Source organism: Nycticebus coucang, chromosome 3 (genome assembly GCF_027406575.1).
Source record: "Nycticebus coucang isolate mNycCou1 chromosome 3, mNycCou1.pri, whole genome shotgun sequence".
NCBI lineage: Eukaryota > Metazoa > Chordata > Mammalia > Primates > Lorisidae > Nycticebus > Nycticebus coucang.
The window spans coordinates 80,107,858-80,134,209 of NC_069782.1; the positions used below are offsets into that span (position 1 = coordinate 80,107,858).

At 51.8% G+C, this 26,352-nt stretch overlaps 2 protein-coding genes across 2 annotated transcripts; both read right to left on the reverse strand.

Annotated features, from left to right (window-relative positions):
• Nucleotides 1-12,933: 12,933 nt before the first annotated feature.
• ADIRF (adipogenesis regulatory factor) lies at nucleotides 12,934-15,144 on the reverse strand. Its single transcript, XM_053583821.1, has 3 exons — nucleotides 14,986-15,144; nucleotides 13,393-13,455; nucleotides 12,934-13,147 (listed from the first exon to the last, which is right to left on the reverse strand). The coding sequence occupies exons 1-3, from the start codon at nucleotides 15,044-15,046 to the stop codon at nucleotides 13,041-13,043; spliced, it is 231 nt and encodes a 76-aa protein (XP_053439796.1). The 5' UTR covers nucleotides 15,047-15,144; the 3' UTR covers nucleotides 12,934-13,040.
• Nucleotides 15,145-20,974: 5,830 nt separating this feature from the next.
• On the reverse strand, nucleotides 20,975-26,166 carry SNCG (synuclein gamma). Its single transcript, XM_053583818.1, has 5 exons — nucleotides 25,850-26,166; nucleotides 25,019-25,060; nucleotides 24,548-24,675; nucleotides 21,582-21,650; nucleotides 20,975-21,282 (listed from the first exon to the last, which is right to left on the reverse strand). Exons 1-5 carry the CDS (start codon nucleotides 25,968-25,970, stop codon nucleotides 21,262-21,264), a joined length of 381 nt encoding a protein of 126 aa, XP_053439793.1. The 5' UTR covers nucleotides 25,971-26,166; the 3' UTR covers nucleotides 20,975-21,261.
• Between the last annotated feature and the right edge of the window lie 186 nt (nucleotides 26,167-26,352).

Sequence of the window (26,352 nt, forward strand, 5' to 3'; positions counted from 1 at the left end):
TTGGGCTCAAGCCATTCTCTTGCCTCAGCCTCCCAAGTAGCTGGGACTACAGGCGCCCACAACTCGCGGTATTTCTTTGTTGCAGTTGTCATTGTTGTTTTAGCTAACCCAGGCTGGGTTTGAACCTGCAATCCTCGGCGTATATGGCCTGTGCCCTACCCACTAAGCTATGGGTGCCGCCCAATTTTTCTTTTTTTTTTTTTTTTGTTGAGACAGAGTCTCACTCTGTCACCCTGGGTAGAGTGCCCATGACATCATAGCTCACAGCAACCTCAAACTTCTGGTTCAAATGATCCCCTTGCCTCAGCCTCTCCAATAGCTGGGACTACATGTGCCCTCCACAACACTCAGCTACTTATTTCTATTCTTAGTAGAGATGCAGTCTTCCTCTTACTCAGGATGATCTGGAACTCTGAGCTCAGGTGATCCACCTGCCTCTGCCTCCCATAGTGCTAGAATTACAGGTATGAGCCACTGTGCCCAGCCCATTTCTTCTTATTATTTATTTATTTTTTTATTTGAGACAGAGTCTCATTTTGTTGCCCTCAGTAGAGTGCCCTGGTGTCATAGCTTACAGCAACCTCAAACTCTTGGGTTCAAGTGATCCTCTTGCCTCAGGCTCCTTAGTAGCTGGGATTACAGGTGCCCGCCACAATCACGTGGCTATTTTTGGAGGCCAGGTCTCGCTCTGGCTCAGGCTGGTTTCAAACTCCTGAGCTTAGGCAATCCATCCACCTTGGCCTCCCAGAGTGCTAGGGTTACAGGTGTGAGCCATGGATCCTGGCCCAGCCCATTTCTTCTTGAACTTATAAGGAGCACCAAAAAGGACAGAGAAGAAGGAAAAGAAGAACTACAGATGCGTGCCACCATGTCCAGCTAATTTTTAATTTCTTGAGATAGAGAGATGGGGTCTTGCCATGATACTGAGGCTATTTTTGAACTCCTGGGCTCAAGTGATCCTCCCAAGTCCTGGGATTACAGGCACGAGCCGCCATGGCTGGCAACACATATATATACATATATGTATATATATATATATATATATATTTTTTTTTTTTTTTTTTTTTTTTTTTGGTAGAGACAGAGTCTCACTTTACTGCCCTCGGTAGAGTGCCATGACGTCACAGGACTCACAGCAACCTCCAGCTCTCGGGCTTCCGTGATTCTCCTGCCTCAGCCTCCCGAGCAGCTGGGAGTACAAGCACCCACCACAACGCCCGGCTATTTTTTTGTTGCAATTCGGCTGGGGACGGGTTTGAACCGGCACCCTACTCACTGAGCCACAGGCACCACCGCGAAACATATTTTTAAATATGGAAAAAGAATACTCAACATTTCAACTTGAATTTTAAAAATAAAGACACTTAATAAACAAAAGTAGATACAAGGGAAGACTATGAAAGAGAAATAAATGGCCAGTGAGATGAGATAGCCAGATAATTGGAGTAGACAGAACAGAAACTTACATACCTCAGCAACAAAATAGAAAAGATAAAACAAACCATTTCAGATATGAAATGTATAAGAAGCACAGAAATTGACTACCACAGCAGATACCTATGAAATAGAAATAAAAAAATAAAGAAAAAAATGAGGTGGCTCGGCACCTGTGGCTCAAGCAACAAAGGCACCAGCCACATACACCTGAGCTGGCAGGTTCAAATCCAGCCTGGGCCTGCCAAACAACAATGACGGCTGCAACCAAAAAATAGCCAGGCGTTGTGGCAGATGCCTATAGTCCCAACTACTTGGGAGGTGGAGGCAGGAGAATTGCTTGAGCCCAGGAGTTGGAGGTTGCTGTGATGCCACAGCACTCTATCCAGGGTGACAGCTTGAGGCTCTGTCTCAAAAAGAAAGAAAGAAAAAAGAAAAAAAATAAGCCTCTGCACCTGTAGCTTAGCAGCTAGGGTACCAGCCACATACACTGGAGCTGGTGGGTTCGAATCCAGCCTGGGCCTGCCAAACTACAATGACAACTACAACCAAAAAATAGCCAGACGTTGTGATGGGTGCCTGTAGTTCCAGCTACTTGAGAGGCTGAGGCAAGAGAATCACTTAAGCTCAAGAGTTGGAGTCTACTGTGAGCTGTGACACCACGGCACTCTACCCAGGGTGACAGCTTGAGACTCTGTCTCAAAAAAAAGAGGATAGAGGCTTGGGGTCCATAGCTCAGTGGTTTGAGCTCTGGCCACATACACTGGGGCTGGTGGGATTGAACCCTCCCTGGGCCTGCTAAACAACAACGACAACTATAACTCAAGCAGCTAAGGCACCAGCCACATACACCTGAGCTGGCAGGTTCAAATCCAGCCTGGGCCTGCCAAACAACAATGACGGCTGCAACCAAAAAATAGCCAGGCGTTGTGGCAGATGCCTATTGTCTGCCAAAAAATAGCTGAGCGGGCGGCACCTGTGGCTCAAGGAGTAGGGTGCCGGTCCCATATGCTGGAGGTGCCGGGTTCAAACCCAGCCCTGGCCAAAAACCACACACACACACACACAAAATAGCTAAGCATTGTGGCGGGCACCTGTAGTCCCAGCCAGTTGGGATGCGAGGCAAGAGAATCACTTTAGCCCAAGAGTTGGAGGTTGCTGTGAGCTGTGACACCATAGCACTCTACCCAGGGCAATAGTTTGAGACTCTGTCTCAAAAAAAAGCATAGAGATTACTCAAAAAAATTAAAATTAGGCTGGCGCCTGTGGCTCAGTGAGTAGGGCGCTGACCCCATATACCGAAGGTGGCAGGTTCAAACCTTGGCCCCAGCCAAACTGCAACAAAAAATAGCCGGGCGTTGTGGCGGGCGCCTGTAGTCCCAGCTACTGGGGAGGCTGAGGCAAGAGAATCGCTTAAGCCCAGGAGTTGGAGGTTGCTGTGAGCTGTGATGCCATGACACTCTACCAAGGGCAATAAAGTGAGACTCTGTCTCTACAAAAACAAAAAAAATTAAAAATAAAACTACCATATGATTCAGCATTGCTCTTCTGGGTAGATACCCAAAGAAATTGAAATCCTTATCTGGATGAAATATCTGCATTCCCAAGTTTATTGAGCATTAGTCACAATAGCTAAGATTTGGAAACACCACAAATGTTCAACAAATGAATGGGTAGGCCAGGGCGGTGGCTTCATGCCTATAATTCTAGCATTCTGGAAGGCCGAGGTGGGTGGATTATTTGAACCCATGAGTTCGAAACCAGCCTGAGCAAAAAACCGAGACTCCCTCTCCACTAAAAATAGAAAAAACTGAAGCAAGAGGATTGCTCAAGCCCAAGTTGAAGGCTGCTGTCAGCTATGACACTAAAGCACTCTACTCAGGGCGACAGCTTGAGACTCTGTCTCAAAAAACAAAAAATCCAAATCCCCCCAAATGAATAAATAGGTAAAGAAAACGTGGCTGAGGACAGGCACACCTGTAATCCTAACACGGTGGGAGGTGGAGGCAAGAGAATTGTTTGAGGCCAGGAGTTTGAGGGTACAGTGAGTTATGATGGAATCGCTGCACCCTAAGCCTGGAGAACACAGCAAGACTCTGTATCTGGAAAAACAAACAAAAAAATCCAAGATGTCTTATCAGTTCATTTGTAAATATTTCATTCATTTTTTTCTTTCTTTCTTTTTTTTTTTTTTTTTGTAGTGACAGAGTCTCACTGTACCGCCCTCGGGTAGAGTGCTGTAGTGTCACACGGCTCACAGTAACCTCTAACTCTTGGGCTTACGCGATTCTCCTGCCTCAGCCTCCCGAGCAGCTGGGACTACAGGCGCCCGCCACAACGCCCGGCTATTTTTTTGTTGCAGTTTGGCCGAGGCTGGGTTCGAACCCGCCACCCTCGGCACATGGGGCCGGCGCCCTACTCACTGAGCCACAGGCGCCGCCCTCTTTCTTTCTTTTTTTATTTTGTAGCGACAGAGTTTCACTTTATCGCTCACGAGTGCTGTGCCATCACACAGCTCACAGCAACCTCCAACTCCTGGACTTAGGCGATTCCCTTGCCTCAGCCTCCCGAGTAGCTGGGACTACAGGCACCTGCCAAATATGTCATTCTTGAGATTTCTAGGGGCCTAATGATAACCAAATAAAAGAAAACATTTCAGCAAAAGGGCTCTTCCCCCTAACTGAGGTGATTTATGAAACAGTTTGCAAAATCATGCAAGAATTTCAAATCTGCTGGGCACCTGTAGCTCAGTGAGTAGAGCGTTGGCCACATACACCAGGGCTGACGGGTTCAAATCCGGCCCAGGGCCTGCTAAACAGCAATGACCACTGCAATAAAAGGAAATCTGGGCGTTGGGCCTGGTGCCTGTAGTCTCAGCCACTCATGAGGCTGAGGCAAGAAATCGCTTAAGTCCAAGAATTTGAGGTTGTTGTGAGCTGTGACACTACGGCACTCTACCAAGGGTGACATAGTGAGATTCTGTCTCAAAAAAAAGAAGTTCAAATCATTGTGTTCACTTTAAGAACACTCACAAAACTGCTGAGGCCATCTAAGGTATGCACATATGAAAAGCCACTAAGTATCTGAAAAATGTCACTTTAAAGGAAAAGCACAGTGGCTCTGGCCTGTAATCCTAGCACTCTGGGAGGCCCAGGCAGGTGGATTGCTTGAGCTTACTAGTTCGAGACCAGCCTGAGCAAAAATTGAGACTCCTGTCTCTACTAAAAATAGAAAAACTGAGGCAAGAGGATCACTTGACCCAAAAGTTGGAGGTTGAGGTCACAGCACTCTAGTCAGGGAGACAGCTTGAGACTCTATCTCGAAGAAAAAAAAAAAAGAAAGAAACAATGTGTACCATTCTCAAGTAACAATGGTGTCTCAAAAAGAGTGCTTAATTTTTGCTGCACATGGGAAAAATGCACAGAGTAATGCTGAACCTAAGGTTTAGATGTAGATTCTCTAGTCACTGAGCACATGCAGGTGAACAAAGCATACAAGATGTGTCGCTGAACTTACAGAGCTCATTGTCAGATTAACTCAAACATGAGCTCCTCCTGCCACATGGAGATGACCCTTACTGAAAAGGAACAAATGGTTCCAAAACCAGAAGAGGAGGTTGCAGAGAAGAAAAAACTATCCCAGAAGAAACAAAAACTTATGCCACAGGAATAGATGCATCATAAAATAAATGCAAATAACAGGAAAAAAGATATTTAAGCAAAAGGAATGGCAGAGAGCTTTTTTTTTTTTTTTTTTTTGTAGAGACAGAGTCTCACTTTATGGCCCTCGGTAGAGTGCCGTGGCGTCACATGGCTCACAGCAACCTCCAACTCCTGGGGCTCAAGCGATTCTCATGCCTCATCCTCCTGAGTAGCCGGGACTACAGGCGCCCACCACAACGCCCAGCTATGTTTTGGTTGCAGTTTGGCTGGGGCCGGGTTTGAACCCACCACCCTCGGTATATGGGGCCGGCGCCCTACCGACTGAGCCACAGGCGCCGCCCGGCAGAGAGCTTTTAATATCTTCAATCGCAGATCTAAAATAAAACAGTGTGGCTCAGTGAGTAGGGCACCGACCTCATATACCAAGGGTGGCAGGTTCAAACCTGGCCCTGGCTAAACTGCAACAAAAAAAAAATAGCCGGGCGTTGTGGCGGGTGGGTGCCTGTAGCCCCAGCTACTCTGGAGGCTGAGGCAGGAGGATCACCTAAGCCCAGGAGCTGGAGGTTGCTATGAGCTGTGATGTCACAGCACTCTATGGCGACAAAGTGAGACTCTGTCTCCAAAAATAAATAAATAAATAGTAATAAAATAAAATAAAACAAAGGTGTAGCTCAGGATTGAGAAATAGAATGTAAATGCTACATGTTTTCACTAAGTGGAAATGAGAAACTAACTGGAGAGGGAAAAGGGAGGAGATGGGAGGGAAGGCAAAAGTAGAAAAATCTGCCCCCAACCTGGCTAATTGTACCCTCAATGAATCCCCAACAATAAAAAAAAAAAAAAAAAAGAAAAGAAAAATCTGCCCCCGTGTCACCTGTAGTCTAATGGGAGTCAAAGCTGAAATCCAGTGGCAGGTGTTTCAGCACAAGTGCTGAGAGAGGATACCTGAGAAGGGTGAGGTCTAGGAGAACAGGTCTTCTCAAGGAGACCCCAAGGATACACCTGCAGGGTCCTCTCCAGGTGACTCAGCTCTTAGAAATTTGGAAACTTAACTTGGAAATTTCCACTTCTGTGAAATCCTTAAATCCTGTGGGGGCTGGAATAGCATCTCCCGCTTGATTCAAACTGGCCAGTGAGAAAGGTACCTGTGGGTTGGAACTTTTTGACTGGAGATAAAAAGGGAAAGATCAAGCCAGTAGGGGAGCGCTGTCATTTGGAATTCTTCTATGCCATAAACTCCCGGTGGGTGAATAAAAATAAAAACCTCTTATAAACATGATGTTTGGGTGCTCTCTCTCTGCATTGGGCCTCATCTTCCTGCAACAGTGTGAGTATAGGGATGTGAACTAAAATAAAATCTTAAGCCCATAGCCAGCTGAACAGACCCCCTCTGACCTAAGGGGATCCCAGAAATACCTAAAACTGAATTGCTGGCTGGGAGAAGGGAGGTCAGACATACCTCACCAACCCCCCTCTCCCATTTTGGAGATATCCTTTATAACTTATTTATTTATTTATTTATTTATTTTTTAGACAGAGTCTCAATATGTCATCCTGGGTAGAGTGCTGTGATGTCACAGCTCACAGCAACCTCAAACTCTTGGGCTTCAGTGATTCTCTTGCCTCGGCCTCCCAAGTAGCTGGCACTACAGGCACCCACCACAATGCCCGGCTATTTTTTTTGTTGCAGTTGTCATTATTGTTTAGCTGTCCTGGGCTGGGTTTGAACCTGCTGTCAGCCTCAGTGTATGTGGCCAAGGTAACCACTGTGCTACAGGCACCAAGCATCCTTTGTAACTTATTAACAAGCCCAAGGCTATGCAAGACAAACCTTGGCCATACCTGCAGGTCTTTAATTTAGTCTCTGATTAGCAGACTTCCTTATCTTAACATTCCAAGCCTTTAGACACAGCTTTATTTCCTTAACCAATTACAAATCACAGAATCTTTAAACCCACCTATAACCTGTGAGCCTGGCCCTCTTTCCAGAAGTCCCGCCTTTCAGGGCCAAACCAGTATACATCTTCTGTGTATTGATTATAACTTTATATGTAATTCTGGTCACCCTGATATGTATAAACCAAACTGTAACCCAACCACAGGGAGTCTTTTGTGCCCAGGATTTCCACAAAGACCACACTGCCAAACAAGTCAAATTTACAGCAGAGTCCTTTCTTTTTTTTTAAAACAGAGCCTCAAGCTGTCATCCTGGGTAGAGTGCTGTGACATCACAGCTCACAGCAACCTCAAACTCCTGGGCTCAAGCTATTCTCCTGCCTCTGCCTCCCAAGAAGCTGGGACTACAGGAGCCCACCACGACGCCTGGCTATTTTTGTTGTGGTTGTTGTAGCCATCATTGTTGTTTGGTGGGCCCAGGCTGGATTCGAACCCACCAGTTCAGGTGGATGTGGCTGGCGCCTTACCCACTTGAGCCATAGGCACCGAGCCACAGCAGAGTCCTTTTATTGAAGAGCTGGCTGGCAACTGTCTCAGTGTCCCAAAACGGGGTTTCTGAGGGCAGCCCCGAGTGCTTAAGGAGTTGGGTTTTAAGGCTTGGTCTGCATCCTGGTTGGCATGCAGCCTGTCCTGGTGCATTCGGGTGGGGTAGCAAGCAAGCATTGTACAGAAGCAGAATTTTGCGGTTAGTTAGCCATATGTCATATTTTTTGTTGTTGTTGTTAGAGACAGGGTCTCACTTTGTCGCCCTTGGTAGAGTACATGATGTCACAGCTCACAGCAACCTCCAGCTCTTGAGCTTAGGTGACTCTCTTGCCTCAGCCTCCCGAGTAGCTGGAACTACAGGCGCCCGCCACAACACCCGGCTATTTTTTTGTTGCAGTTTGGCCGGGGCCAGGTTTGAACCCGCCACCCTCGGTAAATGAGGCTGGATCCCTACTCACTGAGCCACAGGCACCACCCACAACTTTGTTTTAATATTTTCCCATACATCTTAGTTTCAGTACTTTTCCTCAATATATCTTTGGCTCAGTATTCTTTCCATCTGGTATTATTTATTTATTTATTTATTTAGAGACAGAGTCTCACTTCATTGCCCCAGGTAGAGTGATGTGGCATCACAGCTCACAGCAACCTCCAGCTCATGGGTTTAGGCAATTCTCTTGCCTCAGCCTCCTGAGAAGCTGGGACTACAGGTGCCTGCCACAACGCCCAGCTATTTTTTTTTTTTTTTTTTTTTTTTAGAGACAGAGTCTCACTTTATCACCCTCGGTAGAGTGCCGTGGCATCATACAGCTCACAGCAACCTCCAGTTCCTGGGCTTAGGCGATTCTCTTGCCTCAGCCTCCCAAGTAGCTGGGACTACAGGTGCCCACCACAACGCCCGGCTATTTTTTGTTGCAGTTTGGGGGGGCCAAGTTTGAACCTGCCACCCTTGGTATATGGGACCAGCGCCCTACTCACTGAACCACAGGCGCTGCCCTGTCCAGCTATTTTTTTTGTTGCAGTTTGGCTGGGGCCGGGTTTGAATCCGCCACCCTCAGTATATGGGGCCAGCGCCCTACTCACTGAGCCATAGGCACCACCCAATTCCACACTTTTATACCCTAATTCTTTTCTCATCTGCCACAGAGCAACTACTGAGCTTTCCACCATAACGGATGATGGAAGGCAGTCTCTGGAGACGTGACCAAGATCCAATGGAGTAAAGTGGTCACAACCCTCTCCTCTTCAGCCAATCTGGACTTAGCCAGCCTCTTGAACCTCAGTGCAGATGGACAAAAAAAACAAGTCCCACCTGACCCTGCCCTTCATGCCTTATAGTGTTGGGGGAACAGAGCTGTGGCAGATGTGGAAGGGGCTGCATTGGAGAGATGGCTCTATGACAAGCCTAAAAATGTGAGGACTGTCATCCAGTAGGAGGAGGAAAGGACAGTCATTAATGCATGAATTTCTTTTTTTTTTTTTTTGAGACAGCGTCTTACTATGTTGCCCTCTGTAGAGTGCTGTGTCATCACAGCTCACAGCCCTCAAACTCTTGGGCTTCAGCAATTCTCTTGCTTCAGCCTCCCCAAGTAGTTGGGACTACAGGCGCCCGCCACAATGCCCAGCTATTTTTGTTGTTGTAGTTGTCACTGTTGTTTAGCAGGCCAGGGCCGGGTTCAAATCCGCCAGCCCTGGTGTATGTGGCTACCACCCTAACCACTGAGCTCTGGGCACCAAGCCGATGCATGGATTTTCTTTCTTCTTTTTTTTTTTTTTTTTGTAGAGACAGAAAAAGAGACTTTATGGCCCTCGGTAGAGTGCCGTGGCCTCACACAGCTCACAGCAACCTCCAACTCCTGGGCTTAAGCGATTCTCTTGCCTCAGCCTCCCGAGCAGCTGGGACTACAGGCGCCCGCCACAACACCCGGCTATTTTTTGGTTGCAGTTTGGCTGGGGCTGGGTCTGAACCCGCCACCCTCGGTATATGGGGCCGGAGCCCCACTGACTGAGCCACAGGTGCTGCCCCTTCCTTTCTTTCTTTTTTTTTTTTTTTCTTGAGACAGAGTCTCACTTTGTCACCCTCTGTAGAGTGCAATAGTATCATAGCTCACAGCAACCTCAAACTCCTGGGCTCAAGCGATTGTCTTGCCTCAGCCTTCCTAACAGCTGGGACTACAGGCGCCCACCACAACACCCAGCTATTTTGTTGTTGTTTGTATGTTTGTTTAGGAGGCTCAGGCCGGGTTAAAACCCACCAGACCTAGTGAACATAGCTGGCGCCCTAACCACTGAGCTATGCATGCCAAGCCCGATGCATGTATTTTCTTACTGAGAACTCAGCATTTGCCCTTGAGGCCCCATCAGAAAAATGAGGACAAGTGTTTTGAGGAGGAAAAGGAAAGAGAGATTTATTAATTTGCCTGCAAATGAGGGAGCTGGAGACTCCTGGCAAAATGCCATCATCCCGTACATAGGAAATATAGAGCTTTTAAAGGGAGGGTCCTCGGTTCTAGGCTATCATGGTTCAACTACAGCTAATGATTCTAACATCCCATCTCTGCTGAAGACAAAGCTCTGACCTCTCCCACCAGGGAGTCCCACCCAGACCTCCACCTACCTGGGCCTCCACCTGACAGTTCTGCTGTACCACCTCCAGTTGCACAAAGACTGTCCCTGTCCCTCCCAACTCCTGGCTTGAGGCTGGGATGCAAGTTTTAGTTCCCAAAAAGAGTGGGGGGAGGTTTTCAAGAGAGGAATTCAGACCTTTCCCTCTATTACACATTTTCCACTTTCAATTTTAAACTTCCATATCTATGGAAGGAGGGGAGAATACTCAATTACAATTTAATGGATGTTGCCGGAGCACTGTGCTGGGCACTGGACATGCACTGATTAGTAGATAAGTAACAGAAACAAGGGCCTGAAAAAGAGCAATATGTATTACAAATTGTCTCTTTAAACCCCCCCCTTTTTAAATTTCAGGTTAATTTGAGGGTACAAAGAATTAGGTTACAAAGTTTGCATTTGTTAGGTAGAGTCCCTGTTATAGTTGTGTCCCATCCCCAGGAGGTGTGCCATATACCCCACATTGTGCCCATTAAGCTCTCCCTTCTGGACTCTTCTTGGAAATTAAAACCTTCATTCCTGTAGGCCAGTAATCAGAAGGGGAGAAGAGTTGTCTGGGCAGCAGGCTTGAGATCATCTTCATCTGGCCAACCAGGACCACCAACCATACTTAAACAGCAATAGCCTTCAAGCTGAAAACCCCCTTTAAAAGCTCTGTATTTCTGCTTAAGAGGCGGATGTTGGTTCTTTAAGAGGAGAGTCCACCATCCTTATTTTCCAGCAAATTAACAAACCTCTCTTTGCTTTGCTTCAAATCACTTGTTCTCCTTCTTTGTGTGGCCATGGGGACAAGTGCTGAGTTTTGGCTAAAGAGAAGGGACTTGGTGGCAGCCCCATGAACGACTATCAGAGAAGCACATAGGAAAATAATGGATTAATTAATTGTGACTGAGAAAGAGAAGTATAAAGGGTGCGAGAATGTGTCACCAGTGGCCTGGCCCATTCCTATTGAATGTGTGTGTACTTGCACTCAAGGTGGCTGAAATCTGGAGGAGGGAATAACAGGAGCCAGCTAGGCAAGGGTGGTTTCTGCAGAGCATTCCAGGCAAAAAGTGCAGCAGGTGTTAAAACCCTGAGGGTACAGGAGCGTGAGGGAAAGGGAAATGAATAAATGTGTGGCTGAGGTGCAGAGGGAGGGCGTGCAGTGAGAGGAGGTGGGGAGGCCAAGCTCTCTCCCACCAGGACTGGCTCTTTCCCTAATACTGTTCTGCCCCAGTCAGCAAGTTGGCTTTTCCCTCCTGTGGTTGTTAAATGGCTGCTATAGTTCTAGTAATCTTTTCTAGCCCCAAGTATTTTTGTTGTTGTTGTTTGTTCGTATTTTTTATTTTTATTATTTTATTTTTTTGCAGTTTTTGGCCGGGGCTGGGCTTGAACCTGCCACTTCCGGCATAAGGGGCTGGCGCCCTACTCCTTTGAGCCACAGGCGCCGCCCTGTTTGTGTTTTTTAAAGGCTGGAAAAGCCTTTCCTAAGAAATGCCCTGGTCCTCAAACCTGACCTCTCCTAAGCCTTTGCTGGGTCACACCCCATGCCTAAGGCAGTCACAAGGAGAACAAGTGTGGTCTCTGGGATTCATCCGAGTCAAGCAGGAGGAAGGATGCACATCAGAAAGACGCTGTGGCTCTGCTGGGTCAGCCCCACCCCCGGGCGCAGCTTCGTGGCGAGGGCAGGTGCAGTGTCCCCTACAGGGGAAAGATCTCAGACCCGGGACAACCACGAGACCCACGCAGGAAGCGGGCTTAGGGACACTGCCCCCTACAGGCAGGTCCGGAAAAGGCCCGGGAGAGCCGGCCTTGAATCCGACGCCCGCGGCTATTCGCCCCAAACCTTCCCACAATTGGGACGTAACGCGTAGACAGTACTTTTTAATTGAAAAGGAAAGTCTCAAAAAGAAAGAAAAGGAAAGTCTCTGGGTGCGCTCAGAAGGGAAGGAGGGAAATGTGGACGTGGGTAAAGGAACCGGGTGCGGCCCGCCGAGGATAGGCAGGACAGGGTAGGGGATGAAGCGGGTTTCGGCGGGCGGCGCCGGCGCCAGGGCTGGGCCTCATCCTGTAGGAACTATGAGTCACCCACCGCCGGGCATACCCAGACTGGGCTCACGTGCGTGGACACGTGCCGGGGAAGGCGGGAGCTCAGCTTGCAACAACCAGAGTCTCGCGGACCCGCGTTCTAACCCGCAGGGTGCTGCTCAGCCAGAGGGGAAGGAATTGTTAAAGGATTGGGCGGGGGAGTCGTGCCCGCGCCTGCACGGCTCACGTGCACGGCCCCGTGCGCCCGAGGCCCCTCCCTAGGGGGCGGGGCTACACTCCGCGGAGCGCCCGCGCTGCGCAGCCCCCAGGCTGGGGCCGGCGGACCCGCGTGAGGGGTGTAAACTCGCCTCTTGCCATTCCTTGTCCGATTTGGTTTAGCCCCCGAAACCTCCCGCCGCCTGAGATAGTCGGGGGCGGCGGCCCTGCGCAGCTTGTGGGGAGAAATTCCCGAAGCCCCCGCCCTTGTAGCTCCTTGACCCCACCCTTGAGCTGAGCTTTCTCGAGTAGGGCCATGACTCTGAAGCCGGGGGAGCAGCGTCTGCCTGGGGTTGTGGGCAGCACGTACTTAGATGGGGGTTGGGCTGCGGATGTAGGAACTTTGGGATACGCGGGAACCAGGTTCCAGAAACAGTCGGTATGGGTTTTCGAATTTCGGGGGGCCGGGACTCGGGATATGGGATCTCTGCTCGTGGCAGGGCAGGACTGGACCCAGCTTCCGAGGAGGCATGAAGTGGACACAGGGTGGAACATGAATTTTAATATGAGGGCAGACCAAAGGGGCCTGCGGAACAGTTTGGGGCCAGGCCGAGCTGCATAGGGCCTGCAGGGACGTCACTCCACCGCCCTCTGTCATTTCATAAGGCCTAATTTTTTCCCGAAACCTGAGTAGGTGTCAGAGGCCTGCTTAACAGTCTTGTCCACGGTTTCCTGGGTGGAGCTGGTCAGCTGGTCCAGGGCTGGGGAAGGAGAGGAGAGTTAGGGCAAGGGGGGAACCAGCTCCTTGGAGGGTTACTCCTATGCAGGGTTAGCCCCATGTGGGGTCAGCGTGGCCATGGTCTCTCCCAGGGAAACCTGCCTTGGGGTTTCCCCTGCCTTGGGGCATTGTGGGCAGTGGGGCCTGCAGAGGAGAGGGTGTACTTGGGCCAAGGTTGGCGTAGGGGTTGTGGAGCTGTCTATCCCCACCCCTCCAAACCCACCAGACCTTTCTGCCCGGCCTCTGTGGCTTGATTCACCACTTGCTGAACTGTTGCTCCGGCTGCTGTCACTAGAAGAGAGACATGTGGCTTTGAACCCCTGTTGAGGCACTACTCACCACACAGGTCCCACCATTGCTGAACTCCATATATGTTCTCTAGTCTGTCCTAGAAGGGCCAGGGGTGGATCAGTGAGGTGAAGTCCCTTACCCAAGGCCTCCCAGCTGGTTGACGGGCATGGGCCCTCTCAGTGTCTCTAGAGAGTTCTGTATTTATAACGCGGGCCCCACCCTTCTGGCTGGCTTCCCTTGCCTTTTCCCAGGGTTGCAGCGGAGAAACAGTTGGATGGAGGAAGGAAGGTGGGGCAAGGGCCCTGCTGGGTATTGCCCAGGAAGACCTTCTAATAACACTGATAGAAGCCTGGCCCAGATGTCTGAAATGCCACCTTTCCTACATTTGGCCCTGGGGCCTCTACTTTTCCCAGACTCTCTCATCACCTCCTCCCTCCTGTGACCCGCCCTGGAGAACATAAAAGCAGTAAATGCCAATGCCTCCTTGGATAAGGCAGCTCAAGGCATTAATTAGGAGACAAGCGTAGAAAGGAGGTGAAACTTCAAGATCAGGCCATCTTTTCTGGAATAGAATTTCTACCTGTGGTGAATGAGGTTTTCCAGAGGCTCAGGTGGGTCAGTCTGCTGGCTGGGCTGACAGATGGTTACAGCGTGCAGAGATCTAACCCATTCTTGCTGCCAGTTGGGAAAGGGCCTACGTTGCCCAGAGCCCATTCCTGAGAGATGGCTAGGCAGGTCCTGGGTGAACTTACAGAAGCCCCTGGGGGCCTTGTCTGACAGAACCCATCAGAAAGCTACAGAGAAAGAAGCCTTCACACTCAGCTCACAGATGGGGCAAGTGAAGCCTAGAAGGCAGGGTCCTGGAGGCAGAGACTTCCTTGGTAGCACCTTAGTCTCACCAGGAGAACTGTGGGCTTTCCTGGGGGCACTGGTGAAGGAGGGGCTAGTAGGAGTTGTCTCTTGACTAGGATTAGGCAGGATTGAGAGCTGAAGTCCCAAAGAGGCCAGGGCTGGTTGCTGGAGAGTCAGGCGGGTGAGCCAAAGGTCTTCTCATATCCCCTATCCCCAGCCCCAACTGTGTAGCCTCTGGAATAAGGGGAGAGCTGCAGTGGAGAAAGTAAGGCTGGGACCTGCCCTGCAGAGTGGGGACTTAAAGGAAATAATTATTTTCAGGGGTAGGGAGAGTTTTAAAAAGTCCGTTGGGGTCTGGAGCAGCCTCCCCATCCTATCCAGTCCTGTGGTAGAGACCCTGACGTGCAGAGGTGGGCAGCGCGCTCTCTCCGGGGACCTTCATCCTCGATTAAGGGCGGTGGTGAAGCCCCCCCTCCCCTGCACCACCTCCTTTGAAGGGCTCCGACCTCTCGGGCTCTGCAGTTCTCCCACCTCCCTTGGAACATCATCCCTCTGCTGCCCGCTCCCATCTCAGGGGAGATCCCCCTGTGCCTGAACCTTCTGCCCGCGCCTTTGCAGGCTGCGCAGACCCGCGGCTTCTCCCCTGCCTGTGTACCCCAAGTGGGGCGCTGTCCTCACCCGCTTCCTGGGCCGTCTCCTCCACCTGTTGCTTCAGATCCTGCAAGCCCTTGCTGGCCATGGCTTCAGGTGGTCTGAGGGTTGTCTAGAGTAGTCGCAACAATGTTGGATCCTACCCAGAGTTGTGGTGGCGAATGCCAGCTCCGCTTTTTAAGGCGGCCCAGGGCCCGCCCGCTTTGCGGAGGGGAGGGGGTACTGGGCGTTTCCGGCAGACAAACTAGGGGAGTGACCGGGCCCTGCTCCAGGCTCAGCCCTCCTCAGAGCACATCCTGGCCGCAGGCTGGCCGCAGTGGAAAGAGGGACTGAGGACTGCAGTGGGCCTGGGTTAGGGGTTCAGGGAGGAGGACAGGACCTGGGGCAGGAGAGGGGCACAGCACTTTCCCCCACCTGGTCCTCCAGAGCCCTAAGTCTCTGAACCTGGGTATCCCCATTGGTGACCTGAGAGGTCAGCGCCAGGTTGGGAGCTCGGGGCTAGAGTTGCCATTAATAACAGTAGCTGCCTTTTATTGAGCATTTCTTTTGTGTCAGATGCTACCCTAACGCTCTACAATCTCTTGTATAATCTTTACAACTGCTTCATGAAATGGATGTTTTTATTAATAGCATCATTTTATAGGCAGAAACTGAAGCAGAGAGAGGGCCGGTTAGTTCTCCCCCAAACTCAAATCCATGTAGCTGGGCTGTGAATTCTGGGGCCCTGGCAGCATCCAGATGCTTAACTTCTTAACACCCAGCTGGGACACTCCAGACTGGCATCTGCCCAATAGCCTCGGGAACCCAATGCATGCAGACAGGGGGTGGTCAGGTAAATCCTTCCTCCCAGAAAGCAAGACACCTACTCTGGCCTTTGGACCATGAAGTGGAGGGTGTCTTCGAGTGTCTGGCCTGAGCAAGGAGATTGCTGTCGGTCACCAAAAGCCTGACAAGTTGGGCAGGAAGCACAGCTCAGGGCAGAAATGTGCCCTGGTCATCTCCTGGGACTGGGAGGAGGGGGGATGCTAGGGCTAAGGGACAACCTGGAGGCACTAGGAGGGGAGTTAGGAACCTGGGCTTGAGTGGAGGAGTCAGGGATCCCAGAACAGCAAAACAGCCCACAAGGCATAACCCCCTGGCACATAAGAGGAGTAGATTGGGCCCCAAACTGCCTGCTGCTATCCCATTTCTCTTTCTTTCTCTCTCTCCCCTCCTTGGCCTTCAGAGGCTGCTCCACATCCTCTCTGCCTCTCAGGGTCTAACTTTTCCTCTCCGGTGTGTTTCTTGCTGGAGTCTCCCCTACTCTAGAGCTCCGGGAAGCCCCTGCCACCCAGGGCTGCCCCGCTAGCCTGTTCCTGATTCTAGTGGTAAAGGGTGAGCTCCCAGCGTGGGGCATCTGGAAGCACATGCACACACGCACACATGTTGACCCTGAGCAAGAGCAGGAGGCAGGCAATGAGATTAGGTGGAGGAAGGGAGGAAGCACAGTTATAGACAGCCTGCCTGCGCAATGGCCTGCCCAGGCCCCTCCCCATCAGGACCAGGGCCTGGCCCTGCCCTGGGTGCAAAGGCACTGTGGGAGCCATCTGCTCCCTGCCAGGGACACATGAGGGAGCCCAACCCAGCCCCTGCTGCAGACCTGCCAGTTCTCCTCAAATCATACAGGCTGTCCCTGTAGCAAGGAAGGCCTTTGACTGCTCTAGTTTATCACACTGGCTGCTGATGCTATTTGGAACCAGGCCCAGTGGGGAAAGAGCAAGACAGAAAGGCTGCAGCCTCTGTGCAAGGGACAGCCAACACTTAGGAGGCCAAGGTAGAGACAGCTTAGGGTGGCCCTGGAGTTACATCTCTTGGCTTCAAATACCCTGAGGGCAACTCTGCTGGAGTTGTATCTCTCTTGGCTTCAAATATCCCTAGGGCAACTCTCTTCACCTCTGTGAGCCTCATAACAGAATGTCCCCCCAAAGTGCCTTTTTTTTTTTTTTTTTGCAGTTTTTGGCCTGGGCTGGGTTTGAACCCACCACCTCCGGCATATGGGGCCAGCGCCCTACTCCTTTGAGCCACAGGCGCTGCCCAAACCAACCTGTTTTTATAAAGATTAAATGGGGGCTGAAGGGTGCCTAACAATAAGCAAAGGACCTTGCAAGAGGTGGTGGGGCTCTGGGGGCTCCTCAGACAATGAGAGGCTAAGGTGAGAGGGCATTTTGGTGGTTCCCCTTATCTGCAGTTTTGCTTTTCAGGATTTCGGTTACTCACTGTTGTGGCTCAGAAACCAATACCCCAGGGCGGTGCCTGTGGCTCAGTTGGTAAGGCGCTGGCCCCATATACCGAGGGTGGCGGGTTCAAACCCAGCCCCGGCTGAACTGCAACCAAAAAAAAAAAAAAAAATAGCCGGGTGTTGTGGCAGGCGCCTGTAGTCCCAGCTACTCGGGAGGCTGAGGCAAGAAAATCGCTTAAGCCCAGGAGTTGGAGGTTGCTGTGAGCTGTATGATGCCATGGCACTCTACCAAGGGCCGTGAAGTGAAACTCTGTCTCTATAAAAAAAAAAAAAAAGAAACCAATACCCCAAAGTATGTCTCTTTGCCACCTTGAACTAAAAAAGCCTCAAGATCTCTCTAGCCATCTCCTCTCCCCCCAGTTCTCATCCTTTGTCTCCTCCAAAGCACAGGATGGATGATGGAGTTCCCTGTACTTCCCTTGTCTGCCTAAAGTCTGGACCTGTCGAAGAAGAAAACAAGTACCTCTGGTCCCTTCCCTGAGTTTTCCTCAATGGAACACATATAGAGGAAGAAAAAGAGAAGTCTGTCAACACACCTGGACAGACTTGTCACAAACCGTCGTCTTCTCTGAGGACCGAACAGACTTGGCTCAGGCCACGGTATGTTCTTCAAGCCCATTGAATTCCCCTAAAAATCATGTACCACTCTCCTAAAATAATCCACACTTCCCCTTCCCTCCTTCCCCTAAAAAGTACCCCGCTGGGTGGTAGGCACCCTGTGCATGCTAATAGATTTGTATGCCATTTCTCCTGTTATTCCACCTTTTGTTGAGGTGATTCTTCAGCAAAACTTCAGAGGGCAAAGGGAAGTTTTCCCTACACCAAAGTCAACCAAGGTCAGACTTAGTAAATAGAAAATTCCAGAAATAAACAATTCCTAAGTTTTCAATAGCTTTTATGACAGTATATTATTATTATTGTTCTAGTTTATTATTGTTTATTTATTACTGTGCCTAATTTATAAATTAAAATTTATCATAGGTATGTATGTAGAGGAGGAAATACTCCATATATAGGCTTTGGGACTATCCCTGGTTTCAGGCATCTCTGGAATGTTTTGGATGGATAAGAGGGAAATATTGGATTCCTACAGAGATGTCAGACTCTGCCTCACAGGGTCCAGAGCATATGACACGGGGTTTAAACACGAAAAGGCCTGCAGATGACCATGGGGAAAGGGAGTGGCTTCCTGAAAGAAGCAGACCTGGATGTTTGTCATTTGAGTTTAGCAGTAGGCCCGGTGTGTGTGGCAGGGAGGAGAGGGGCAGCAGGACACTACTAGTCTCCTTTAGCAGAGGCAGAGGGAGCCTGGTGAAAGCTGTCCCAGTGGCCAGGTCTGGGTACTCTCTCCACCACCCTGAGTCACCTGAGCTGGCCTTGCTCCTCCTTGCTTTCTCTCACAGCCCAAAGAACTCTCAGGCACACCCAGGCCCCAGGTGGCTTCCTCCTGGGGCATGCACAGGCCTGCTGATATGCATGTATCTGGGCTGGGGAGCAGGAACACCTCTGACTGCCCTGAGCAGCTTCACTCCAGCTCTGGCAAGGTTTGTGGAGCATAGGACCAGCACCCCCTTCTCCTTTCTGCCTCCTCACTGGATGCCCAGGACAGACAACCAGGGTACAGCACAGCTTAGCTGTGGTTGGCAGGGCTCCCAGTCCCCTAGGCTGCTTTGACCCCTGCTCTCCACTGCAGAGTCTGGCTGGGCAGATGGTGTAGACGGGGCAATGTCTGGAGTCACATGTGTCTCAAGCTCTAGCCTGGACACCCTGCACTGGATGTCTGGGGCAAGCCACTTAGATGCTCTAAGCCTAAACTGTCTGGTTGTCAAAGGGGAGTGTGGGGTCCCCAGGAAACCTAGCTCTCTGTTCAGCCAACTCTTAACAAGACTGCTGGGCATGATGCAGACAGTCCTTCATGTAGGACACTGACCTGCCCCATCCCTGCCTTGTTTTGAAACCTTGGGTGGGGGGAACCTGCCTGGAACTTGTGAAGTCCAGAACACGGAGCAGAACACGGAGCTTACCTGGATGGCTTTGGAGCAAAGCTACCTGGGTTTGTGCCCAGTTCTGTGCTTCTCAGCAAAAGTGGGATCATATCAGATCCTGCCTGATAGATTTGTTCTGAAGATTAAATAAGGTAAAGAGATCCGAATGTGACCAATGGCTGCCTGGGAGGAACTCAGCAAATGCTAATTTTTGATTTTTTTTTTCTCTCAAGGCAAGGCTTATTCTTGTGTATCTCAGTAGTTGTAGTTCCCTTTCCTTCCCTTTCCCTTCCGTCTCAAGCTGTCACCCTGGGTAGAGTGCCGTGGTATCTCAGCTTATAGGAACCTCAAACTCTTCAAGCGATCCTCTTGCCTCAGTTTTTTTCTATTTTTACTAGAGACAGGGTCTCAGTTTTTGCTCAGGCTGGTCTTGAAGTCATGAGCTCAAGCAACCCACCCACCTTCCGACTCTCAGAGTGCTAGGATTATAGACATGAGCCACCCAGCCCGGCTTCAGCTGTTGTGGTTTTCTTTCTTTCTTTTTTTTTCCCCCCTAGAGACAGAGTCTCACTTTATCACCCTCGGTAGAGTGCTATGGCATCACAGCTCACAGCAACCTCCAGCTCTTGGGCTTAGGCAATTCTCTTGCCTCAGCCTTCAGAATAGCTGGGACTACAGGCATCTATTTGCCACAATGCCCAGCTATTTTTTTTTTTTTTGCAGTTTGGCCAGGGCCGGGTTTGAACCTACCACCTTTGGTATATGGGGCAGGTGCCCTACTCACTGAGCCACAGGTTCTGCCCAACCATTGTGGTTTTCTTTTCTTTCTTTTTTTTTTTTTTGTAGAGACAGAGTTTCACTTTATTGCCCTCGGTAGAGTGCCGTGGCATCACACAGCTCACAGCAACTTCCAACTCCTGGGCTTAGGCCATTCTCCTGCCTCAGCCTCCCGAGTAGCTGGGACTACAGGTACCCACCACAACGCCCAGCTAATTTTTTGTTGCAGTTTGGCTGGGGCTGGGTTTGAACCCGCCACCCTCGGTATATGAGGCCTGCGCCCTGCTCAATGAGCCACAGGTGCCACCCAGCCATTGTGGTTTTCAACGACACATCACAATCTTCTGGGTTCAGGAAGGGCAAATCAAGCTTTCATTTCCAGGCTGGAAGTTGAGGCTGGGTGGGACTGGGCAGGAGGTGCCCCGGAGCCCCCTGGGGAGGATGCTCCTCATCTTCACTATGGATATAGACTCTTCGAAAGTTCCCATCTGTGGTGGCGCCTGTGGCTCAGTGAGTAGGGTGCCAGCCCCATATGCAGAGGGTGGCGGGTTCAAACCCAGCCCAGGCCAAACTGCAACAACAACAACAAAAAAAAAGTTCCCATCTGCTCCAGGGAGGGTGTCAGGTGACTGTTCCCTCAGGACACTGGAGCCTGGATGCACACTGAAGGAAGGCACAGGAGCCTGTCCTCACCCCTTGCTGACAGTGGGCTCTTGACAGACAGAGTGGGTGGGCAGGGACCACCTGGGAGTGAGCTAAGGCCAGTCCTCATCTAAGGTCTGGAGAAGCTGAAGGCAGGGCTGTGGACTCCATGTTAAAGGCAATGGGTGAGTTGGGGCAAGGGGTGTTCCTGAAGGCAGTGCCTATTCTTAGGTGTTCCAGAAGTGCCCAATGTGTCCATGCAAGGTACCTGATCCCATGAACAGGCTGAACCAGTTCAAGTTCCTGGGAGGGCCCAAGGGATCCTTGCATGAACTACAAAGCACAGAGAGGAAGCAGGAGTGGGGCTCAAGTTTTATTTGTAATCACAAAAAAAAAAAATTCACAGCAGCATCTCTGGGGTCAGAAGGACCAGAGGGCAGGAAGGGCTGAGGGAGGGCCATGTAGGCAGACAGGTCTGGGCAGATAGGTCTGGACAGCCAGGCAAGGGTGGGGAATGTGGGCAGCTGCAGGTCACACGCCAAGGCCAGCACTCCTCGTGCCAAGAGGGGGGGTCCAGGTCAGAGATGTGTTCCTTGGGTGTCCACGCTGACTTGCGACCCTTTAGTCTCCCCCACTCTTGACCTGGGAGAGAGAAGGATCCTCACACATAGCTCCAGATCCCCCACCTTCACTGGCCACCCAGAGTGACCTGGGGAAGGTTGTCATTTGTGCCTCCTGTCTGAGGGATCATTCATGGGGGAATCTCACACTCAGACCTAGGGTTGGCCCTGCCCCCAGTCCCTGTGAGAGTCTGCAGAAGGTCAGGAGGCCCCTACAGACCCAGGGAGAGAAGCAGCAAATCTGTGGGGGATGGAGCCCCTACCCGGATGGGGCCCCTACCCAGGAACCCCCATGGTTGTTACCCCATGCCCATCTCCTACCTCCTCAGCTACCTCTTCCTCTCTGGCTGTCTCATCTTCTTGTGGTGGGGCAGGTTGCTTCAAGTCCTCCTGTAGGGGAGCAAAGGGGACATGAGGCCATGTGGAGGATGCAGGAACCTGTAGCTTCCCTGAACCAGGGTCTTATCTACCCTGGGCTCAAAGACAAGCAGATGGGCTGGCAAAATCAGAGGTGTGGAACCAGACTATAGCTGGGGCTCTATACCAGAGGTATAGTCTGGTTCAAGGCCTTCTGGGGGTACCAAGTACCCTGGTGCCCAACTTCACCCTCCAAGCTGATCCCCATCTACAGACAGGCCCTAGTTGGACTTCCTTGATGAGGCATGGAGTGCTGTGGTGAGGGTGGAGGTGGGCAGAGGCTCCTGAAGCCCTTTAGCATTCTGGAGTCACATGAGCACACACCTTTGCCCTGCTGAGCCCCATTCAGCCCTTGGAGGAAGGTGTGTCATTAATGCTTACACGGGGATCCTGAGATTTCAGAGTTCAAAGCAGCAGGGCTTGTTGGCATCAGGTCAGGCTTGCTCCAGACCCACTCACTCAGGTCCCTAGTAGCATGGGTCCCTTCCCTGTCTCCTGATGGGCTCTGGGCTCAGGATGATCAGGGCTAGCAGGGGTCATACAAGCCTTTCTTACTCTCCATCATCTTCTGTCCCCTTCCAGTCCAGGCCACCAGACGCTTGCCTGAGTGATCATGACAGCTGGGTGTGCAGGACCAGGTTGGTGATTAGCCTAGAGCCTGGTCTCAGCACCTACCTCTGGAGGGTCCTGCTACCTCTGTGTTGTCACAGGACTATCCTGTTCCTCATTGGAGTGTGGCATGAAAAGGCAGGGCAGACCTTGCTGGCCAGGCTTTCCAGGGGGAAGGGTCTAGCCCTGCTACCTCAGGGGTGGTGATGAGGCCAGGGCCTGAGCAGTCAGAGAGTTGGTGCTGCATCTTCCTACGGTTCACTGAGGTTGAATCATGACTTGGTTTTGGGTGTCACCAGGAAATAAATCTCCCTTGAGGCAGCTGGAAGGGTTCATCAGCTATCCTCCAGGCTCCTTGAGGAGGGCCAGAGTATCCCCCACTCCAGGGCCTCTTTTGCTGTGGGTAGGTCTCTCAGGGTCCTCTGGATGACGATATAGTCACTTTAATTGGGTGAGTGCTCACCAAAAATCAGTCAGGCTTCATAGGGGTCCTGTCCCTGCCTCATGACTTAGCCCAGTGGGACAGACACTCTCATCCCCATTTTATAGATGAGGAAGAAGAGACCCAGAAAGGTCACTTGGCCTCCAAAGGTCACACAGCTAGGAAGGGGCAGAGTGGAGACTAGGAGAAGTAACAGCTGACAATTCCTAGGATGTGGTGGCCCTATGCTGGCCCTGGAAGCAGACCCCTGGTGTCACCCTAGAGTCAGGGGCAGGGTGGCCCCCACTCTCCTACCCACCTTCCCCTGGGTTCTCAGTGCCCAGGCGGCCTAAGCCTGTTGCAGATATGGGAGCTGGAAACAGCATCCCTTTGCCCTCAGGTTGGAATCCCAGTCCCTGCCCCTGCTACCACCTACAGTGAGAGCTTCTCAGGGCATAAGTCACTTCTGAGGAATCCAAGTTCATGTGGACTAGCCGCAGAAAGTACTTAATCTCTTTGGGCCTTTGTCTCCACACCCTGTCTCATGGTATTTTTGTGCTGATTAAGTGAGCTAATATGAGTAAAATGCTTAAAGCAGAGCCTGTCCTGTAACAGGTGCTGGGACAGCTCGCCTACAGACACCCACCCCCGGGGAGGGCACCACGGCTCCCGCTCTCTGCTGCTAGGCCAAGCACACACATGCACATTCATGCATGTGCACAATGCATCCACACACACAATGCACCCCCGACACAATGCACCCACGCACAATGCGGGAGCACGCAAACTCACACACAAAGGAGGCCGCAGAGGGTGGGGTCAGGCTGTGCTGCCTTCCCACCACCAGGGGGCACCACTTCCCTGCTGCTCGTGGTGGGAGGCGGCTAGGCCTGGGAGAGGAAGCTGGACACAGGGAAGGTGGTGACTTGGCAGCTTTGACCTGGTGTCCACTGCTTGGGAGGCTGCCTGCCACCGTGTGAAGCCCTGTTTTCTTTTATAAAATGCAGTATCTCAAATCCTAAATGCTGGGAGCAATCCAGAAGGCATGTTTTGTTTTAAGACAGAATCTCACACCATCCCCCTGGGTAGAGTGCCATGATGTCATAGCTCACAACAACCTCAAACTCTTGAGCTCAAGCAATCCTCTAGCATCAGCCTCCTGAGTAGCTGGAACTAAAGACGCTGGCCACAACACCCAGCTAGTTTTTCTTTTTCTTTCTTTCTTTTTTTTCTTTTTTAGAGACAGAGTCTCACTCTGTTGCCATTGGTAGAGTGCTATGGCATTACAGCTCACAGCAACCTCCAGCTCTTGGGCTTAGGCGATTCTCTTGCCTCAGTTTCCTGAGTAGCTGGGACTACAGTCTCCCGCCACAACACCTGGCTATATTTTGTTTGCAGTTTGGCCAGGGCCGGCTTTGAACCCACCACCCTTGGTATATGGGGCCAGCGGGCGCCCCACTCTCTGAGCCACAGGCGCTGCCTGCCCGGCTAGTTTTTCTATTTTTAGTAGAGAAAAATACTCTTGCTCAGGCTGGTCTCAAACTCCTGATCTCAAGCAAGTCACCTGCCTCGGTCTCTATAGATGTGAGGTACTGCACCCAGCCTAGAGGGCATAGTTTCCAGTCTCACTCTTCTTGTCTATGAAATAGACCACTAACTGTCCCCTCATAGGGAATGGCTGTGAAACGCCAAGCACAGAATCCACCCCGCCCTTCGGCACATAGTGGGTGTTGAAACCAAAGCCAAATCCAGCCCTTAACTCTGTTTCCCTATATGTCTCCCACCCTAGCTGGCCTCTGGGCCAGAGGAAGGACAGGCCAGTTGGAGGGCTGGGGCTCACCTTGCGCACCACCCCGGTGTTGACCACGATGTTCTCTGCCTCCTCCACGGTCTTGGTGGCCACAGTGTTAACGCTGGTGACCACGGCCTCACTCACAGCATTAGCTTGCTCCTTGGTCTTCTCAGCCACTGCAGGGGGAACTCTGGCTGGCCTTGGCCCCGACCCCTCTCCACTGGGCTGGCCCACCTTAGTCAGCACTCAGAGCCCTGGCTCTAGTGGGACCCTCGGCTACCCCCTTGGGGACTCCAGGGCAAGCGAATAAATGAGGGGCAAGATAAGGGCAGCTCTGATGCTGGTGGAGGTAAGTGCAGGCCCATCCTGGTCTAGCCTCAGGGTCTGGAGGGGTCTGTGCCCATAGAACTTAGGTCCCCAGTTGGGAGTAAAGGAGGATCCTGGGCTTGGGCCATCAGTACTAGGGTGCAGAAGTCCAGGGGCTCCCACCCCCACGTCCCAGGTGCTGGGGCTCCTCACCTGAGGTCACACTCTGCACAACACCCTCCTTAGTCTTGGCTCCTGGGGAGGAAGTGGAAGTGTCAGCCCAGACCCACCCCTCTGGGTGTTCGGGGTGTCAGGGCAAACACATCACAGAACAGCTGGCCCAGGTGTGGGGTCAGTAGGGGGTAAGGATGGCGTCTGGCCAGGGCAGCTCCTTCAAAGGGCCACTTCCTGCTGTGTCTGGAGGAAGTGGATGGATGGGAAGGGGACAAGACAGGGTGGGGGACAAGAGTGACCAAGCCCGAGGGGGACACTTGTTAGACCCAGGGTCCAGACGGAGGCCTGGACCAGGGTGTGGTCCAGGCCTCGGAAGCAACAGCAGGACAGGGTGGCTGAGCGCTGAGTCATCACCCTTCTCATCCTCTCTGGAGGGAGCCATGGGGGATGGGGCGGGTGGGACACTGAGCCCAGGTCTCATGTCCCCAGCCCAGTCCTTGCCTCTGGGCAGTGTGGGGACCTGTGATATGGCTGCTAGCTGCAGCAGCTCCCATTGGGAGAGGGCAAGCAGCCCACCTGAGCATCAGGCTGCTTTGAGGGCTCCAGCCCCCCGGGAGCCCAGGGTGCTGGGTGTGCCTTTGTGCATGCACAGACAGGTGGCCAGCAGTGCCTGCTGTCTGAATGTCCCTCTTGCTGTTCTCTTGCAGGGGCACTGTGGTTGCTCCAGGGCCCAGAGACCCTTCCTTGACAGCCAGTATCTCACCTTCTCCCAAAATGCTTCCCTGGGGCTGGGGATCAAGGTCAGGCCAAGGTAACCAGGTATACACCGTCAGGCCACCATGCAGCCACACCCCACCATTCCCCACTCACCCACATACATGACCCCCTCCTTAGTCTTCTCAGCTGCTTCCGTCACCCCCTGCTTGGTCTTCTCCACAGCACCCACCACGCCCTCCTTGGCGATGGAGAAGCCCTTCTTGAAGACATCCATGGCTGTGGGCAGGGCTAGGCTCAGCTGCTGCAGGCAGGACAGGAGCTGAACTCTCCCTGCAAGCTGCGGGATGGAGCTGGCACGAGTGCTGCTGCAGTGGCTGTCCCCCGCCGCTGCCTCCTATTGACGCGATGAAATATTGATGCAGAGGCCAGCTGGAGCCCAGCCAGCCCGGGTGCAGGCAGGGAGGAGAGAGGGAGGCCTGCCTGCACCTCCCCCAAGGCTGAGGGGGGAACCTTGTTGGCTCAGCCCTGCCCTCCTGCTTCTGCCCTCCAGGACAGGGCTAGACACATCTTAACTTATCTTGCCCCTCATTTATTCACTGCCCCACGCAACTACATAGTGAGCCCTGGCTTGGTGCTCTCCACTGAGGGCGGTTTGG

Bases quoted from the DNA above. Each gene is read 5' to 3' on its own strand.
- ADIRF (XM_053583821.1), bottom strand. From the start codon at position 15,046: ATGGCCAGCAAGGGCTTGCAGGATCTGAAGCAACAGGTGGAGGAGACG. The intron at 13,456-14,985 runs GTGAGGACAGCG...TCTCTCTTCTAG, and splicing joins GGAGACGGCCCAGGAAGCGG to TGACAGCAGCCGGAGCAACA. The intron at 13,148-13,392 runs GTCTGGTGGGTT...CTCCTTCCCCAG, and splicing joins CACAGAGGCCGGGCAGAAAG to CCCTGGACCAGCTGACCAGC.
- SNCG (XM_053583818.1), bottom strand. From the start codon at position 25,970: ATGGATGTCTTCAAGAAGGGCTTCTCCATCGCCAAGGAGGGCGTGGTG. The intron at 25,061-25,849 runs GTGAGTGGGGAA...CTTCCTCCCCAG, and splicing joins GGAGGGGGTCATGTATGTGG to GAGCCAAGACTAAGGAGGGT. The intron at 24,676-25,018 runs GTGAGGAGCCCC...TTCCCCCTGCAG, and splicing joins TGTGCAGAGTGTGACCTCAG to TGGCTGAGAAGACCAAGGAG.